General features: G+C 37.0%; 2 protein-coding genes across 3 annotated transcripts in view; one reads left to right on the top strand and one right to left on the bottom strand.

Moving 5' to 3' along the window:
* Window positions 1-18,667, bottom strand: part of LOC118262794 (RUS family member 1) — a 137,781-nt gene that overhangs the window by 27,241 nt on the left and 91,873 nt on the right. The window lies entirely within an intron of this gene.
* The window catches only part of LOC118269286 (sodium channel protein Nach), a 36,109-nt gene that overhangs the window by 10,791 nt on the left and 6,651 nt on the right, over window positions 1-18,667 (top strand). For both annotated transcript variants that reach the window (XM_035584317.2, XM_035584327.2), the window contains 5 exons: window positions 4,783-4,909; window positions 13,371-13,535; window positions 16,226-16,337; window positions 16,843-16,896; window positions 17,187-17,328. In XM_035584317.2, the coding sequence (XP_035440210.1) occupies window positions 4,783-4,909; window positions 13,371-13,535; window positions 16,226-16,337; window positions 16,843-16,896; window positions 17,187-17,328 (600 nt within the window). The remainder of the gene's footprint in view (window positions 1-4,782; window positions 4,910-13,370; window positions 13,536-16,225; window positions 16,338-16,842; window positions 16,897-17,186; window positions 17,329-18,667) is intronic.

The raw sequence follows: 18,667 nt of genomic DNA, 5'->3' as shown, positions 1-18,667 counted from the left end.
AGTTAGATATTTTTGATCCGCCAATAGTAATTCCACCCTCCCAGTCTTCGCAGACACGCCTCATGATGTACTCGCCATATATGTTGAATAGTATGGGAGACAATACGCAACCTTGTCTGACTCCCTTTTTAAATTTGAAGGGCTTTGAGAGGATGTCATTAATCTTTACCTTGCCTTGGTTGTTATGGTAAAGTGATTGGAGAAGAGCAGTGAGATGTAACGGTACTCCCAGATCCGACAAAACCCTCCACAAGCTCTGCCAGTCGACACAATCAAAAGCCTTGCTGTAGTCAACGAAGCACATAATGAAAGAGGTGTTGAATTCATACGACTTCTCAATGATTTGTCTTACATTAAGGATCTGTTCTCGTGTGCCCCTTCCTTTGACAAAACCTGCTTGGACTTGTGGGATCTGCCAGTCAAGGAAGTGTCTGATACGATCGTTGATGATATGCAGGAGGATCTTACTGCTGTGAGATATAAGGGCAAGTGTGCGGTAGTTATCGCAGTTTTTTGTGGAGCCCTTTTTGTGCAGTGGCAGAACGATGGACCCAGTCCAATCGCCTGGCCATACGCCAGTCCGCCAGATACAGTTGCAGATGTAATGCAAGCTATCAATACCCCTATCGCCCAGGGCCTGGAGTATTTCTGCTGTTATCTGGTCCGGACCGGGGGCTTTCCTACACTTTAGTTTTGCAATCGCCGCTGTTATCTCTGATCGCAAGATTCCAGGCTCCAAATCCATTTCGCTCCAGTTTGCGCGCAGGGTGTGTGATGAGAGCTGCTGGCTGTTATACAATTTTTCACAATAGACGCGCCATCTCTCAGCTATGGCCTCAAGATCTGTAATGTCCGTGCCGTCTTCATCAGTGATCACCCACGACTTGGGTTTGAACTGTTTGGATATGAGCCGAACTTTTCTGAACAGATCTGAAGTCTGGAATTTTAGGGAGTGAGTTTCGATTTCGTTACAGATGATCGATAAAAAGTTATTCTTATCCCTACGACACTGCTTCTTGACTGCCTTCCAAAGGTTGGAGTATTCCTTCCTGACGTTAGAGTTTTGCTGACCACTCATTCTTACGTCTTTGCATTTTTGTATTAGCTCCCAGGTGTCATGAGCGAGCCACGCCTTGGTTTTATGTGCAGATTGTCCACTTTTTCTGCAGGCCTTAATCTCATCCAGAGCCTCTCTAATTTGCGTTTTCAGGTTGTTCCATTGAGAGTCAGGGTCTTCGCCTAAGGATGGTAGTTCGGCGAGCTTTGACTCTACGCTGGTTTTAAATTTGATTCGCTCAGGTGATTCAAGAACGCTTAGATTAGGCTTTAGCAATTTCCTGGGAGCCTTAAGACGGAGCGCAAATCTTGCAACGAGCAAATTGTGATCGGATCCACATTCCGCGCCGGGATATGTTTTCACATTTCTTACGGACGATTTCCAGCGATTGTTTATAAGTATATAGTCGATTTGATTCCTATATCTTGCCCCTGGAGATGTCCACGTGTAAAGCCGCCTTGGGTGATGCTGGAAGTGAGTGTTGGTGATAAACAGGCTTTTTTCGATACAAAACTCAATCAGTCTCTGCCCGCGGTCATTCCTATCTCCCAACCCAAAACTCCCTACAATGTTGCGGATGTGATGGTCGTTGGTGGTGTTACCGACTTTAGCATTCCAGTCTCCGATTATGATCGTTACTTCACGATTTGGAATTTTATTAATCGTGTCTACCACTGCACTGTAAAAACTGTCTATGTCCTCTTCGGTAGCTGTAGACGTGGGTGCGTAGATTTGTACGATGTTTAGTACAGTTGGTCTAGCATTAAACCTCATCGTTATGATCCTATCGGATACCGGGTTGTAGCCTAGAACATATTTGTTCATCTGTTTAGGTAATAGGATAGCTACACCCCTTTCGCTCTTGTCGTCATTTCCCGAAAAATACAGTGTGTTTCCGCTTGCCGTGTCAAAGTGGCCCCGTCCACGCATATGAGTTTCACTTAGACCGAGTACCGATACGTGACATCTATCCATTTCCGCGTCCACCATGGTAAGTTTGCCAGCCATTAATAGTCCACGAACGTTCCAAGTCCCAATACGGAGTTCTTCACGAGTTGAAAATTGGGTTTTCCCGTAGTTAAAAGCTTCGCCAGAAGCATGTCTTCTTTCAGGAGCCTGGCGAGACACTCCATCAGAAGCTTCGGTAGCACATTTCACACCACTCGGCCCGGAAACCGGGTGGCGCCGGTTGTTAGTCGGATCACCCAACGCCGTACTCATTATATTCTCCATATCCATCGAGGTTTTCTTGGGAAAATAGCTCATGGTGGGTTCCCGCGTCCTTCCATGGCAGTTCTTTTAGAGGAGATTTAATTCCTCATGGCTACTGAGACCTGAGGGAGATCGGGTTAGTTGACCGCCGCCCGATGCTCGGCGTTGACAGTTTTACGATGGTTAGGTCGAAGATCCAATCAACCCTCCTCCTTTCTCATCCGGGCTTGGGACCGGCAATGGCGAAGTTAAAAGTTACCACGCCTATTGCCTTTATTTTAGTTTTAAGTTAGTTTTTATTCCTTTTTTTTTTTTGGTATTTTTAAGTTGTAAATAATGTGTTAGTTTAGATTAATAATTGTTACTGTTTTGTTATATTAAACGAAAACTTAAGATTTATTTGCTGTAAAATAATAATTAGTTAAAAAAATAATTAAAGATTAATTTTTAATAAATCTTTTAAAATACATAATACCGGAGAATTTTTGTTACATTTTCTGCAAAAATTCCGTCACAAATACATGGCATGTTTGTTAACATGCGCGTTAATTGACGGTGGGTGGGTTGTACCAAGAATGTTTTTTTTTTCGTAACATGTTGTTAAGAAGAACATTTATACCAATAACGACAGTGTAGGATGTGTGCTGATGCCTTATTTTAGCACTAGACTGGTACGTACCCAAAACAGATAAATATCTGTAGTTTGTAATGTGTCATCCAATTTTACGCCACTTATTATAGGAGCAACCTTAGGAGGCCCAATCTGAATTTGTTCTTAATAATCCTGTGCTGGGTGGTCGTTCGTGAATTCGATTCACGATCCCTTTACAATAGTTACAATTACATTATTTGATCAACGTACCAATTATCGTATACAAATGACAATAGTTAATTTAATATTATATTAAAATATACGGTTTGAAATATTGCCAGAAGAATAAGCTAACTCATTTCATAAACCTTAAAGTCGCTATAACTACAGGTATTACACACGCAGGTTGATAATTAAAAAGCAAGAGTTTGTGGACTTTCCATGCGGAAGGTATAAAGTCCACAAACTGTTGGTATGGAAACCTATGTATCGGATAGTTAATAACACTGATACTTGTTCTGATATGGTATTAATATGTTTCGTTTCCATGATGAACGAGTTTTAGAATTTGATAATTAATCACAACAACTGCTATAAAAGTCTAATAACTCTTCTTGTAAATACATATTAATATAATAAGGTATGTGCAACTCCTAATAAAAGTGTGGGAGAGCCATGCTTCTGCACGAGTGGGCCAGCGCGACCGGAGTGATACCATGGCCTCAAAGAAAACCAACGTGAAACAACGTGTGTGAGTGAGGTTAGGCCTAATTACCGCCCTTCCGTAACCCCCGATTTTCCAACAATCTTTAAATTTCTAACCCCAAAAGGCCGACAACGCACTTGTAACGCCTCTGGTTTTTCAAGTGTCCATGGGTGGTGGCGCTTGCGTGCCATCAGGTGATACGTCTGCTCGTGTCGCGGTGTGTTACATAAAAAAGTAACAATAAATAGGTACATTTAAAAGAAATTCACGAGTTTTTAATTTCCCTAAAACAACTGGCGGATGGTTGGCCAATTTTGATCAACACACACGGAACCCTAGCAGTGGTTTTACTTTAATTATCTTTTTGATTTACGACACGCTGCAAGACAAGCTGGTCAGCTAAAAATAGAAGACTACGTACTCAGTTACGCAACACCATTTTTGCACACTATTTTTGTATCTTAAATTGATTTACTGATGTTTTATGTAATTTGTTTTCTGTGTTAAATATAGCATAGACTTAGGCAGATGTTAACTATTATTTTTTAACGGCATCTGCTCCATTTGGTTTGATTATATCCATAATTGATTAACTATTCTGGCTGTTTCCAATGGGTGTTGTAGTTGTATCTATTTCTATGGTCCTATCTCCTGCGGTTCTGTACATATGGGCTGCTTGTTTAGGCGCACTTTTCAAAGTTGCTAGGCATATTGACGTGGTGAAAGCCTTTAACATAATTTTTGCAAAGACCGAATTATGTCCATGAAGGTAACAAGAATGTGGAATGACTATTTGGACGTTCTAATGAAGTCAATGGGAATATTACCCATCTATGTCTTTTTGAGATTTCAAATGATTTTGATTTTGATTTTCAAAAGATGAGAGTTTATAAAATTCTGTCGAAATTGACTGCGTCTTAATCTAGTACTGAAGCCTGTCTAGATATATTATCCATATTTAGTTTGTTCCCATCAGAGGCTTATTAGCACTAAATCTAACAAGATAACATAAAATTACACAAAGATTGAAGGCTTCGTTAGTCAAGTTGTCACAAGTGCGAGTCAATTATTATTGTTGCTATGCTAATACTCCGTCTTGCTGTCTGTTTGAGATATTATATTATGTGAATGTGGGAGAATAAAAGCTAAGATACCAATGAATACCGTTGTAACTTTCCACAAGTTCTAATGCTGTCATAATTTTCTGTTTTACAGTGATAAGCGGCCTTTGAAGACACCACGTCGAGTGGCCTCGTGTGGATACCAAACTGCTCTGACCGTACTTCTGTACACCAACCCTGACGACTACTACAGTGCCACGATAGCATCGCAAGGAGCCTTGGTATATTTAGCTTTGTAATGATAAAAATAATCTCAAGGAAACTAAACTATTTTGCGCAATACTGTAGTGGTTTACACGACTTTTAGTCACTGCTCCTAAATTATTCCTTGTAATAGACATTCAAATCGATATTAGATGGTTTTTTTAGGATAAGCCGGCAAACATTGTAGGCGAATCACTTGATCATCACATCCACAACACCAGAGGAATTACCTAAAGTGCGTCGCTGACCTTTGGGGGTTAGGATGATGAAAATCTATCACTGTGATTACTCCGCCTATTTCTAAATTAATTGACTTAAATATTTTTTATTAAGTAGATAATGTTTGGAGTTTGGTCCCATATTATAGGTAATTGTAAACCATTTGCGTATGATAAGGTACACGATAACGCCTACCAGAAAAATCAAAGCAAATATTAAACCCAGGCGGTGCGGCGCAGTGGTGACATTTCAGTCATTTCATTTGTTTTCTACCTTTTTTATAAGAAGTAGCTGACGTAAAGGTATAATCATCACATCTGAATCCTCGTAGAGGTCGCCAGAAGTCCTAAATTAATAATTTGATCTTAATTTTAAATTCTTCTTATCTCAGAAACTTTATAACTGATGTTTAAATCAATCTTAATTCACTGATCTTGATTGAAGGGAGGATTTTTATTTCGGGCGTTGAAAATTCTTTTTCGGTTTCATGGAGTAAGTACATTTATATTCCATAATTGTTCTTATGGTCATCAATGGATCCTTTAATTGAATCGTATGAAAAATGAGGTATACCCCCAAAGCACATACTACTTTCTTTTATGAATACTGCAACAACGCAGATCGGTCTGGTAGTTATCGTCTCGTGGTACCTGAGTAAAGAACTATAAGAAAAATAGCAGAAATATAAAAGGAAAGAGTTGCTCAGACTTTTTAAAATTGTTTTTGCGATTAGGTGACGTGTTTACTGTAAAAATTAAAATATCAAGTACAAGCACAATATTTTATACAGAGTTGATGCCTGAGCCTAGTCAGCTGTCGTGGCATGATGTCGCTTTTAAAAAAACAAAAAGTACTTTTTTGAAGGGGGAAATCACTGTCAGCTGTCCTTTATAATCCTCCGTTTATCAGGTAATTAGTACTCGTACAACGATAGGTACGATTACATTCCTTTTTAAAAATGCGCTAATATTATTTAATTATTGTCATCAGGACGAAATATATATCACTCATTAATTATTATGTTATCGGCTTACTCACGTAACGTTTTGACGAGGAACTCGACTAGTTTCAAGCCATGCTAGAGGCTCATATTCATGAGCAGCATTACGCAACACACGACGCGGCGATTGTCGCACTGCTACTGGCGATTCGAGCTACGCGCCCATCGCGCCCTCTGCCTGGAATCGCGCGTACTATCCGGCGCGCGCGACGATGTTGGCTCGTTAGACTCGCTCGCCGGCGGCTGCGCAGGTGTTGGGTTCGATTCTCGGGTCGACGCAAAAACGGTGTTACATACCGCGCTCACTGTGTCACACTCCAGACCCGCAACATTGTAGGCTGACGCAGATTGCAGACTTGGCTTCCAGGCAGGAGGTAATGCCCAGCCACCGTCTCTGTTGAAGTTGGGACGACGACTTATTTCGATGGCCTCACGTACTTTCCGTGGTACGAAGTATTTCTCCCTCGCTAGTACGGAGACCTTGTCGAAACGGAGGAAGTGAGTCGTGCCCGCGCTACAAGCATGCTCGGCTACTGCCGATGTATGAGTGTCCATGTTCTTCACACTGCGTATGTGTTCCTTGAGTCTGGTTGTGATGTTGCGGCGAGTTTCCCCGATGTAACTCGAGCCACAGTCGCACGGTATCATGTATACCCCGGGAACTGCCAGTGGATCCTTATCCTTAGGCGAGCGTAATAAGTTCCGTAATTGACCGTTACATCGGGGAAACTCGCCGCAACATCACAACCAGACTCAAGGAACACATACGCAGTGTGAAGAACATGGACACTCATACATCGGCAGTAGCCGAGCATGCTTGTAGCGCGGGCACGACTCACTTCCTCCGTTTCGACAAGGTCTCCGTACTAGCGAGGGAGAAATACTTCGTACCACGGAAAGTACGTGAGGCCATCGAAATAAGTCGTCGTCCCAACTTCAACAGAGACGGTGGCTGGGCATTACCTCCTGCCTGGAAGCCAAGTCTGCAATCTGCGTCAGCCTACAATGTTGCGGGTCTGGAGTGTGACACAGTGAGCGCGGTATGTAACACCGTTTTTGCGTCGACCCGAGAATCGAACCCAACACCTGCGCAGCCGCCGGCGAGCGAGTCTAACGAGCCAACATCGTCGCGCGCGCCGGATAGTACGCGCGATTCCAGGCAGAGGGCGCGATGGGCGCGTAGCTCGAATCGCCAGTAGCAGTGCGACAATCGCCGCGTCGTGTGTTGCGTAATGCTGCTCATGAATATGAGCCTCTAGCATGGCTTGAAACTAGTCGAGTTCCTCGTCAAAACGTTACGTGAGTAAGCCGATAACATAATAATTAATTTAGTATGTCTCACGAAAGTTACAATAAAATCATAATTATCACTCAGCTCTTAAAATATTTCTGTTGCTGTCATCTGGGTAAATCTTTTATTTGACTGAATTACTAGTGAGTTGTTAAATGTAGCGTCTAATGTTTTGATTGGTCGTCGTTGAAGTGAAGTTCAACGTTACTGAAGGCGTTGAATGGCATATAATTGAATTTGTAATATATTCAGTCAGTTTCGCCTCTATTTTTTCTTCACCACGACCAGGCTACTTAGCCTGCCGGTGGCGGCTTGATAATACTTATAGGTAAATGCATGCTGACATGCTGTCATTGTCTATTATATTTCCAATTTAATCAAAATATTGTAAGTGAAATAATTACAACCCCCTAACTAAGTAGTTTAAAGCTTTAAACAGAGAGGAGTGGAAGGAGGGTAGGGAGGCCTTTGGCCTGCAGTGGGACGAAATTTAAATCTAACTAAAGAGATTGACGAAAGATGACGTTTGTTCACGTAATATTCGGCCTAGTCCTTCAATTAAATGTATCTAGTTATTAAATTAACGCACTAGTCATTCAATCAGATAGCAGATTCAAAGATGACTGCAGAATATATCTTACTATTATTAAATTGAAATTCACGTGTCTTAGCAAACTTATAATCGATGGGATTAATAATTATAAAATGTACTGATAACTGACATAATTCCGTTTGATTATTGGGAAAATATTTCACATTTTCTCTCCATTATCATATACATATATAACTTTGAGTTTGAGGTTTCAAAAATACCCCTATGGACATGCGAACCCCACGCACCTATTCGCTGTTCCTAAATTTAAACAAAAAGTTTGTAACGCATGGTTTGTGGTCTGCAAATACATGTAAAATTGAAGGTTAGCAGGTATTAGGTTATTATGTTGCGACATATAACAAGTGAGAGCTGATAGAAGTCGCATAATGATAGAAGACGTATTTTCCTGGTTGTATCTACTGTAGATTCTGGCCTATAGAAGTTGCAGCGGTATGGGAAGTTGTGGTGGGCTTGTCCCATTTAAAAAAATAAGGATAGAAAATTCCAACGAACATCAGTTGGGCAGAAAAACCCACCAATCACGATCACCTCGCCTGGTCGGAAGATCCTCCTTTTCTTAACTATATAAAATGATAACTTTTCCCAATTGTAAGTCATTGTTTTTTAAATTTTCTTCTGTATTACTGGTGTTTTCTTGACTGTTTTCAGCTGTCTAACGTCATATTGCGTGATGTATTTTGTCCCTCAAAGAAGTGGGCAAAAAGATGGATTTTCCAATGATCGTAATCAATTTTTTATTGGCTAATATAGTAGAACATAATATATTTGTTTCTGTTGCCTGGGGCCAAAATATTCAGTGGTTTCACAGACTAAAGAATCTACATTAAAGCGCACCGTTATTTTTTCGTCCTGATTATTAATGAGATACATAAATTATAAACTTGTTACAAAAGTGTAGGTAAGTTTTAAAATTATTATTTACGACATTGGAACCGAATTTTTCTTTGTCAGTGCCAGGACTACCGGTCACAAGTATATCTTTCTAAATGTAACATTTCCTTTAAAGTAATCAGCCTGTTATTAATATTCGACGTTATCTAGTGTATTAACATTATGTACAATGAATTGAATTTGCGTAATATGAGTATTAAATATCAGGATAATGATAATTTGCGATAAATCGTTGCATATAAGCTGGTCACGTGCTGCTTTATAAATTCTATCTAAGGTCAAGATTAATAATTGCGGCTAAGTAAACCATCTTTTCGTGCGTAGTATGTCAATTTTATCGAGATATTGATATTGATGGATGATTATAATTCTTTGATCTTGTTTCTCGTAATTCCGTTTTGGGTGCTGCAATGTTAATAGGTTTCAAGGAATAATCCAGATAGTAACTGAACCTTCCAAATAATAAAAGCAAGAAATATTCATTAGTTTTAGTCACCTGTACTACGAAGGACGAAAGCTAACGCTAATGCGAATAATATACGAATCGTACTAATATTATAAATCCGAAAGTTTTTTTAGAATGTATGGAATATGGACGTATGTTTGGTTATTACTCTTTCTCGAAAAAACTACTGGATGGATTTGGATGAAATTTAGTGCCCCTGGAGATAGATTAACACATGGAGTTATTTTTATCCAGGGAAAGCGGGCGAAGTCACCGGTAGAAATAAGTTATTAATAATCCTTAAATGTTTTAACTTTTTCTACTGTTCCAATCCCGAACTGTATTGCTTTTCTTTTTCTCATGTTACTATTTATATCAAAATACATTTTCTAAGGCCGTCAGAAAATAATGAGATTAGCAAGTCAGTGTTATTACTTATAAGGAGCGAATTCATAGATTTGATTATTGAGATTAGATTATTGTAATATACCTATGTATGTAATAGGTAATTCCACTGCGGATATTTATTTACTACTAGCTTTTGCCCGCGACTTCGTTCGCGTGGAATAGTGACTTCCGGCAAATTTTTGGTTTTAACCACATAGTTCCCATAGCTATAGGCTGATGATGATGATGATGAGTTCCCGCTCTCGCGGGATCTTTTCAAAAATGAGATGTGGGAGATATTCCAGGGAACTCTTCAAAAGTCAACATAATCAGCTCTGCGTTTGATTTTAATAGATGTATACTCACTTAGGGCATTGAAAAAATAGTTTAAAAACGGACTTTAACTAAAGAAATATTATAATCTTTCCGAACTTAAGATGAAAACTAACTTAAAACTAAAGAAAGCTACGAATTACGAATTTATAACAATTAAAAAAGAAATTATATTAGAACCTATCCTTTATGCTATAATAACCAAGCTTAAACTAAATAATTTAAAAGAAACGACTTAAATCTAATCTAATTATGTAATTTATAAATTAGACTTACAATTTTATTAAAAAAAACTAACTACAGTAACTACTAATAATCGATATCAAACTAAACCTACGTTAAAAAGTTTAACCAGAAAACCAGGAAAACCCAACAAATAAACTTATTAATTGACAAATACAACGAAACCAATTTAGAATATACGAAACAGCAGGACCACTATAGCCAAATAATCATACGACTGATAATACACATTTTCTACAATAGTACCGAAGCGCTCGGCCGATACCCAACCAAATAATTGTAACAAAACCATAGCGCAATCTATTTCGATCCCAACGCCATCTATCGAGGATAAAGACAACTTGGATTATTTATTTATACTCCGTTCGGGCATTTTCTTTGTACTAAAAGTTTAATTATATTGATATAATTTTTTTCATACCTTTTTACTATTTGTTAACTTTTTTCGATGAATTAAAACAATAACATGAACCGAAGTCGTGTAACGATCGACATAGAATTATCTATACTCCGTTAGAGCGTTTTCTTTGTACTAAAAGTTGTATTATGTTATATTTTTCATTGCTTTTTACTATTTTGTAAAAACAAATTTCCAATGAATTAAAACAATAACATGAACTGAACAATTGTAATTACACCATTGCGCGATCAACGCCATCTATCTACGGAGTATAGGAACAGCCCGACATTGTTCAATTCCGTACTATAAGTACGAAATTGAACAATAGATGGCGCTGTATGTCCGGAATAAATTAATTTTTTTTTTTATTTTTTTTTATTTTTATTTTATTTTTATTTTTATTTTATTTTTATTTTATTTTTATTTTATTTTTATTTTTATTTTTATTTTTATTTTTATTTTTATTTTTATTTTTATTTTTATTTTTATTTTTATTTTTATTTTTATTTTTATTTTTATTTTTATTTTTATTTTTATTTTTATTTTTATTTTTATTTTTATTTTTATTTTTATTTTTATTTTTATTTTTATTTTTATTTTATTTTTATTTTATTTTTTGATTTTTGAAATAAAAATATATCTATGTCCTTTCTAAGGTTCTAAACTATATCTGTACCAAATTTCAACCAAATCCGTCAAATAGTTGCGGAGATTAATGGTATAAGCATAGAATGTTCGACGTGATTCTTTAATTTGACATAACTTTTTTATTTATGAACCGATTGACATGAAACAAACACTAAATGTAAATTTAAGCATCCCACAATATATTCGTGAAAACCGCATCCAACTCGGATCAGCCGTTTCTGAGATTAGCGCGCACAGACGAACAGACAAACAGACAAACAGACAAACAGACAAACAGACAAACAGACAAACAGACAAACAGACAAACAGACAAACAGACAAACAGACAAACAGACAAACAGACAAAAAAAAAGTTAATTACATTTTTGGGTTCGACATCGACATAACAATAACCCCTGCTATTTTTTTTATTTTTATTTTCAATGTACAGACAGCACTTTTCTACGATTTTATTATATGTATAGATTGATGTTATGTGTTGCGTTTCATAGAGGGTTTGTTTGACACCTCAGACCTATGGCGAGCACAAAGGAACTTTTGGGGTCCTTCCTATTCTATTTGTTACTTTGTGGTGTCTATTGACTCTTGCTTGATTCGCAATTTAGTTACATAGTACTTACTTATTTATTCTGATACTGCGAAAAAGATAAAGATATTATTTGTAGACTAAAATCGGAACATAAAATGGATGCAGGCGTGCCAGAAAATCTAACCTAAGCAAGACTCTTCTAGCTTGCGAGCATTTGAATAGAGCCTGCATTCTTAAAGGATTTTTCCTTGGTTGTTTATTTTTATGATCAGGATTTAAAATTGCAGCCCCCACTTGGTCTTGTGTCTGCAGCCCCTTACTGCTCCTACCACACATGGTACGGGTATACCACCCATGTCATCAGATGGTATTATGCTCACTTTTACATCGAGAGGTCGCAACCACGTTTGCTGAGCAAGAGAGACGATAACTGGCGTAGGAATGATTTATGGAGATTTTCGATTATCTAAATTATCAGGAACAGTACAGTATCCCCAATTTGTGGCCGGTGGCTACCTGAAGCTCTCCCTGATTACATAAGACATAGGTTATCTAGTGAAATGTAACATAATTACATGTTATTATAACGCTCTTCACGAATAACACTTTTGATGACACTGTGATGGCGTCAAGTTATCGGTTGTTTTTACTGCTATTTATACTATCTGGGCAATGATAAAGTACTTTAGATTTTTATGAACATAGGTACTTACATAAACTTGTCTCATATTGAACAATCACTCTTGTGGAACTTTAACCGTGTTTTAATGTCGTTTATCTTCCTTTGTGACTATGCCATCGATCAAGGTGTGATCTTGGGTTCCGTTTTGGTTTTTGCAAAAGTTTTCTTTGATATGAATGGCAATGGATTGAATGGTAACAAAAAGTAGTTTGACTTTGTCTGCATGGTGGAAACATTTGACGTATTTCATTTTGGTCTCGTCTGCCACTATTGGTGAATTAAAAGCGTTGGTGTATGTTATGTTATTTTGTGTCCCTGTTGAATTAATTATAACTAAGCAGACAGATGTAGTAATATTTCTTAAGGTGAACAATATTTGAGGTACTTTCGACATATTTGTCTACCTTCATAATGTAATACTTTACAATGTGCAATGTTAATAAGACAATTTGACGGGTCAAGGAGGCTGTGTACCCTATCCTATGTAAACAGCAATCTCCTACGAAACGACAAACAGGTTAATGCTAGATGAAACCATACAATTATGCATACCTGATTTTAGTTCTTTCACTTCGTGAAAACTACAATACGACTGGCCACTCACATCGCAGTTATATATTTTATTTATTTTGTAAACTAAAAACTACGGTAGGTACTTCTCACTAAAATCATCATTCATCAATTCATGTTGTCTAATACTTTTTTTTTACATTTCATGCGTCGACGTTTAAGAAAAGGTGCCCCAAACAATCAATATCTACCTACATAATGAATACTTCTGTTGTTTCAAACAGGTGATTATAGACAACGCCTACAATATTCCCGACCTGGACTCTCCAGTTCGCATGGTGAACCCGTCCACTGAGCTGCTGATTGCACTGTCACCTGAGAGAACGTACACCACATCAGGGATCAGGTCATTTCAACCGGACCAAAGACAGTGCTACTACAGTGATGAGGTGAGCGAACATGTGAGCGAAGCAAGCAAGCAGCGTGCGCAGACACGGCGACATCGCGCAGCCTCTTTTTGCTCATGATGAAGAGTCCCTCTGTGACTCGAAACTAGTAGATTTTTACTCCATTCATGTACGTGAGTAGGTAAACCGTGACTTTTAGTTAATTTACTTAAGAAAGTTATATTTAAGATCTTTGCCGTCGTAGAAGTGTATAGTTAGTGCTAAGCTAACTAGTTTAGGGTTTGGACCTATGGATGGAGCAAGTGTTATTGGTTACATAACTATAGGCTATTAGAATAGAGCTAGGTGTATGGCATTACCCTCATCTCTTTCTTGTACATGTACTTGGTTACAATATAATTAGCGAAAAGTGATTGTAACTTATTGTATTGTTGAAAGGAAAGTTGTGTGATTAATTAAAAGTATTTTATTGCATTTTGTGTTTCACTGATTCTGAGCCAGTGCAAAGTTAATCGGGACAGCTTGTATCTACTTAATGTAAAGATTCTTTTAATTATATTATTATCCTTGTGCTTAAATATCAATTTTCACATTTTTATGCTTCATATCAACGGAATCGTTCTAAATCCCTGCGATAAACGTTAATATCGTAATAAAATTTTATAATAAGGAAATGTTATGAATTATTTTTAGTTCTTTATTTAGGTAACGAATTTTATCGAGACTTCGTGACTTTTTACTTTTTTACATCAAAGTCGGAATTGTTTAGATAGCACGCTGAGAATAATATCTCAGCGAAAAATGTTTGATCGATAATTTGTTACAAGAACTGTTAGAAGTAATTCGATGAAAATTATTGTAAGACCATAAAATATCAGGTGTCCCTTTTATCAGACACATCGGGGCTCTGTGTTCTTAATCTCGTTTGTCACTCGATTGATCTATTACAACAATAAGATTATTGCGATTAATTTATCTGTAAGTAACGCACTTCGTTACTGTTGACGCAAATACAACAGATACGGAGCCTTGCCGATTTACCTATCGAATATATAATCATTAAATTATATAAACATAGCGATGTACGCTAAATGTAATTAATTATTGACGCATTTTATGAGGCGTTTCGTATCAGATGATCGGTATGTTATGACATTAGTCAGCTAGTATTTTAATTCGTTATGGGTTTAGCGACTGGTTGTGGTCTACAATCTTGCTTTTAGATATATGTACGTGTTTTACCTAATTAGGTATTAGTCATAGTTTACCTAGGTATTTAATAAAAACAACAATAAATCCTACATTCTTAAAGTATTAGACACAAGTTTAATTTGAATACTTTTCGCCAATCACATTTTTAGATCTAGTAATTGAACCCGTTAATCGATGTGCTTGCATAAACTTGAATAAATGTGACGGAAACTAAATAAATAAAAGGATTCTAAAGACCCTCTACGATTGCTGTCTAAGGATTGTTAAAATCAAAAATGCTTAATTTACTTTGCTATTTTCCTTTTCCTAGTTTCAAGGTGATATTTCACTCTCAAATACTCGACAGATTTGCTTTCTATAACTCGTCTAACCAGACAGTCAATCAAATAACTACTATGCTATTTATTTTTATTTGTGTTCGAATATAAATAGCAGTAAACATGTCTAGCCAGAGGATAGAAATACTCCGATCTGTCTGTAACTACTTTTAGCCATAGTATTTCAGTGATTCTTGCATGTATAGGTAGGTATTTTATAGCCGGGAGACTGGTTGTGTTTAACCTAGACATTGTTTATATTATAAATTTCGTGAGACATACTAAATAAGACAGTAGCTGGTACTCATGAAAATGGGCCATAATAATTAATTTACCTAAACCTTCTTAGAAGGTTTTTCCTATTAAAGGCAATCTTGGAACATATACACGTATACGGTTTCTTTAAGTAATTAATTTACTTATTTCAATGTATACTAGCTTAGATACTTTTGTATAAGACAATTAATTAATGTAATCTTTTCATGTTTTATGTAAAACGTAGTGAAACTCTAAAAAAATATTTTATTAGACAGGGTAATAAATTAAATAGTACCTAGTTTTCTACTTAATGTTTCAGTGAAAACATAATATCGTAAGGTTTATTTCATTTTCGTACGATACGAGAAACTTGGTATGTAAGGGTCGTTGCACTGTATGTCGAGAAGAATAAAATGGTTTTAGACTTCCATATGGCATTAAAATAAGACGTAACTTACATAATATGCAAGAACTTTAATAATAAGAAATTAAGAAAAGTACAACTTAAACTAAACTAAAACAGAGAAAGATAAAAATACAATAGTTCCATCCATTAGGAGATAAAGTAGGCGACTTCCCAGAAGACTGATGGCAATGCTTACCTAAATCATATTTTTCAAACGATTATATTCTGACTTTTGGTCTTTCTACCATAATAATATATGAAATACATACCACCTAAACTGGCATGTAACTATCTAACCGTAAGTCAAGAAGTCTTTCTCCAACAATTTCTCCGTGGACTCCAAGAAAGTTGTTCCAGTCTCCGAAGGAACATGATTACATTGTTTTAGTGTTTTTCTAGTATCCTGTCTACAGGAACTGTAGAAGGGAATGTGCGAAGGTTTCATCCAAACGGATGATTTTGAATATATTCTTCCACACCTTGTTTGTATGTATGTATGAAAAATATTCATACTGATACTAATAAGTTTTTTTTTTCAGATAAAAATTGGAAATTTCCATCAGTACTCGTTCCATAACTGCATGGCGTATAAGAAGGTATCAATGTTGAAGAAACATTGCAACTGTATACCGCTATCATTTCCTAAAGAAGGTAATACAGTTTACATTTAGTATTATTTCATCAAAGTAATATTATAAAAATGATGTAAAATATTAGGTACTTCGCAGGGCTTATGTATATTGTAATTTGTGTACAAGATTATTATAAGCCAGGCCAGTTTCATAATGTAGTAGGTTTACTATCACCTAAATAGTATAATATAACTGTATAATTTAAATGTTCCAATGTAGAGAAAGTAATGTTGAGTGCAAATTATGACTACAATTTACACTTAACATTAGTTTCTAGAGCTGTTGGTACGTGAGGACGTTTCACTTCTTTAGGGACGAACTACACGAATTTTCAATTACATTGTGGTTAACAATGTGTGTTAAGACCATAAGGGGTGCGTAATAGTGTGTGTGGGCATGTAATTACCTAAATTGTAGCACATATAATATGTAAATTGTATAATACATAATACTAGTGAACACTTTTAGAAGTATTTAAAAGTGTATAAGTTATTGCTGTAACTACCTACTTAATTTCTTTTCAGAATCATACCGTTTCTGCAATTTTAACGACATGGATTGTGTTGACGAAATTTTTAGTAAGTAGTATTACTTATTTGTAACTAGCTGTTACCTGCGATTTCAAAAAACACTTCTGCTAAAAGTTAGGGCATTCTTTTTTAAAATAAAATAATTATTTTTTCTAGAGTAAAGTAGCATAAGTAACTCCTTAGTACATCAGCTAATTCTCGAGCGTCAATGATCGAGATTATCCTCACAATGACATATTTTTCTACCGATTGAGATTGAGCTCATCCCGCATGTGTCAGAATTGACAATAGCAAATCGAAGAGAATATCTTGTATGATACAGATTAATACTCTTACAGACGAAGCAGAAGACAGCAACTTGACAAGGGAAGTAGAGAGTGAAATCACATGCTACCCGGAGTGTGAACACTATGATTATCCGTTAGAGGTCGCTTTGGGTAACTTAGCGAAAAGTGCGTACGTGAATGGACTCCTATTCTTGTGAGTTAATGGTATTAATGTATTATCCAGACGAGAATTTATCGACAAAAGGTCCCAGACACTCGATTTGCGCGTTTTAACTGAGAATTCGGTATTGTACCTTTTGAGAAGACACGAAAGTATGTCGAGGAACAGGCCTCGACATAGTTTCGTGCTTTCATAGAAATTGTCTGTCAATCATTATCTCTGATTGTAAGGACATCATACGATCAGAGTTACTATATTTATATAAGCATGAAGTTATGAATGGATTTTCCTTCAATTTCACATAAGGAAATACTCAGCTAGAAATACTCAAATACTCATGCATACTCGTATTATACAATTTCTAAAGAAGCAATCTACTAGGCACTCTAGTGTACTTTGGAAAATCCTATGATTTAAAAATAGACTATACTGTAGAGTTACGTATGGACATGACACACTGTACTCGTATTAGATATGTCTAAAAGTAATAAAAACTATAATTCATAAAGGTGAACGAAGTTTAAGAAAACCGCTTCAACTTTTTTCAACTTTGCTTCAGCTCTGCAGTTTACAATGTAGATTATCACCAATAGTGCTTATTATGAATTATGAGTAGACAACAAAAATGTTGTCAACTTGTCAATAAGATAGACAATAAAAAACTTGGTAATGGTAATTTTTATAAATAAAGTATGTGCATGTGCATTGTTGTTGTCCTTAATTTTTGCTCAAAGCAGTGATCTCATTAAGGCCATCATGAGTTTAATCAGCTCTGAAAACATAATCGTCAAGGTTATGTATATTTACAATCTTTTCTACATTAGTAAGTAACGATACCTATTAATTATTTAGGAGTTTCTACATGTGCCCTGCGTGGGCTGAGCACCGCCAAGTCCTCAGGGATGTGGTCGGCGACGGCGACCGCCCGCGCCCTAGCGAGAGGGACTGGGATGCCGTCTCCTCCTTCTGCGAAGCAGTCATGCTAGCTAAGGAGGAGGCGGGGCGCGTGAGAGAACCAACCTCCTCACGCCCCAGCCGTCGCGAGACGATGGGGCCCAGTAGGGCTGATGCCTGATCCGGAGCTGCGGACTACCTAGCGGGTTTACCGGGGCTCCGGCTCGAAAAGCAGGAGAAGGAACGGGGTGGTTTTTAGTCAGTAAGAGTCTGACACTCCCTCTCGCCTTGCCCAAGGCGGGAGAAGTCATTGGATGATTTTCCCCCTCAAAAAAAAGGGGTTTCTACAACATTTCTTTCATTAACATTTTTGCGTGGGTACATCATGAGCTAATTTTAGGACTGATGGTTATTGCAAAACTGCTTTGTTGGCGACTGCCGGACATGAGGTCTCTGGTTCGACTCCCGGGTCGGGCAA

The sequence above is a fragment of the Spodoptera frugiperda genome, chromosome 25, assembly GCF_023101765.2.
Source record: "Spodoptera frugiperda isolate SF20-4 chromosome 25, AGI-APGP_CSIRO_Sfru_2.0, whole genome shotgun sequence".
Taxonomy (NCBI): Eukaryota; Metazoa; Arthropoda; class Insecta; order Lepidoptera; family Noctuidae; genus Spodoptera; species Spodoptera frugiperda.
The sequence above is the reverse complement of the archived record's forward strand: the minus strand, read 5'-3'. Positions and strand labels throughout refer to the sequence as shown.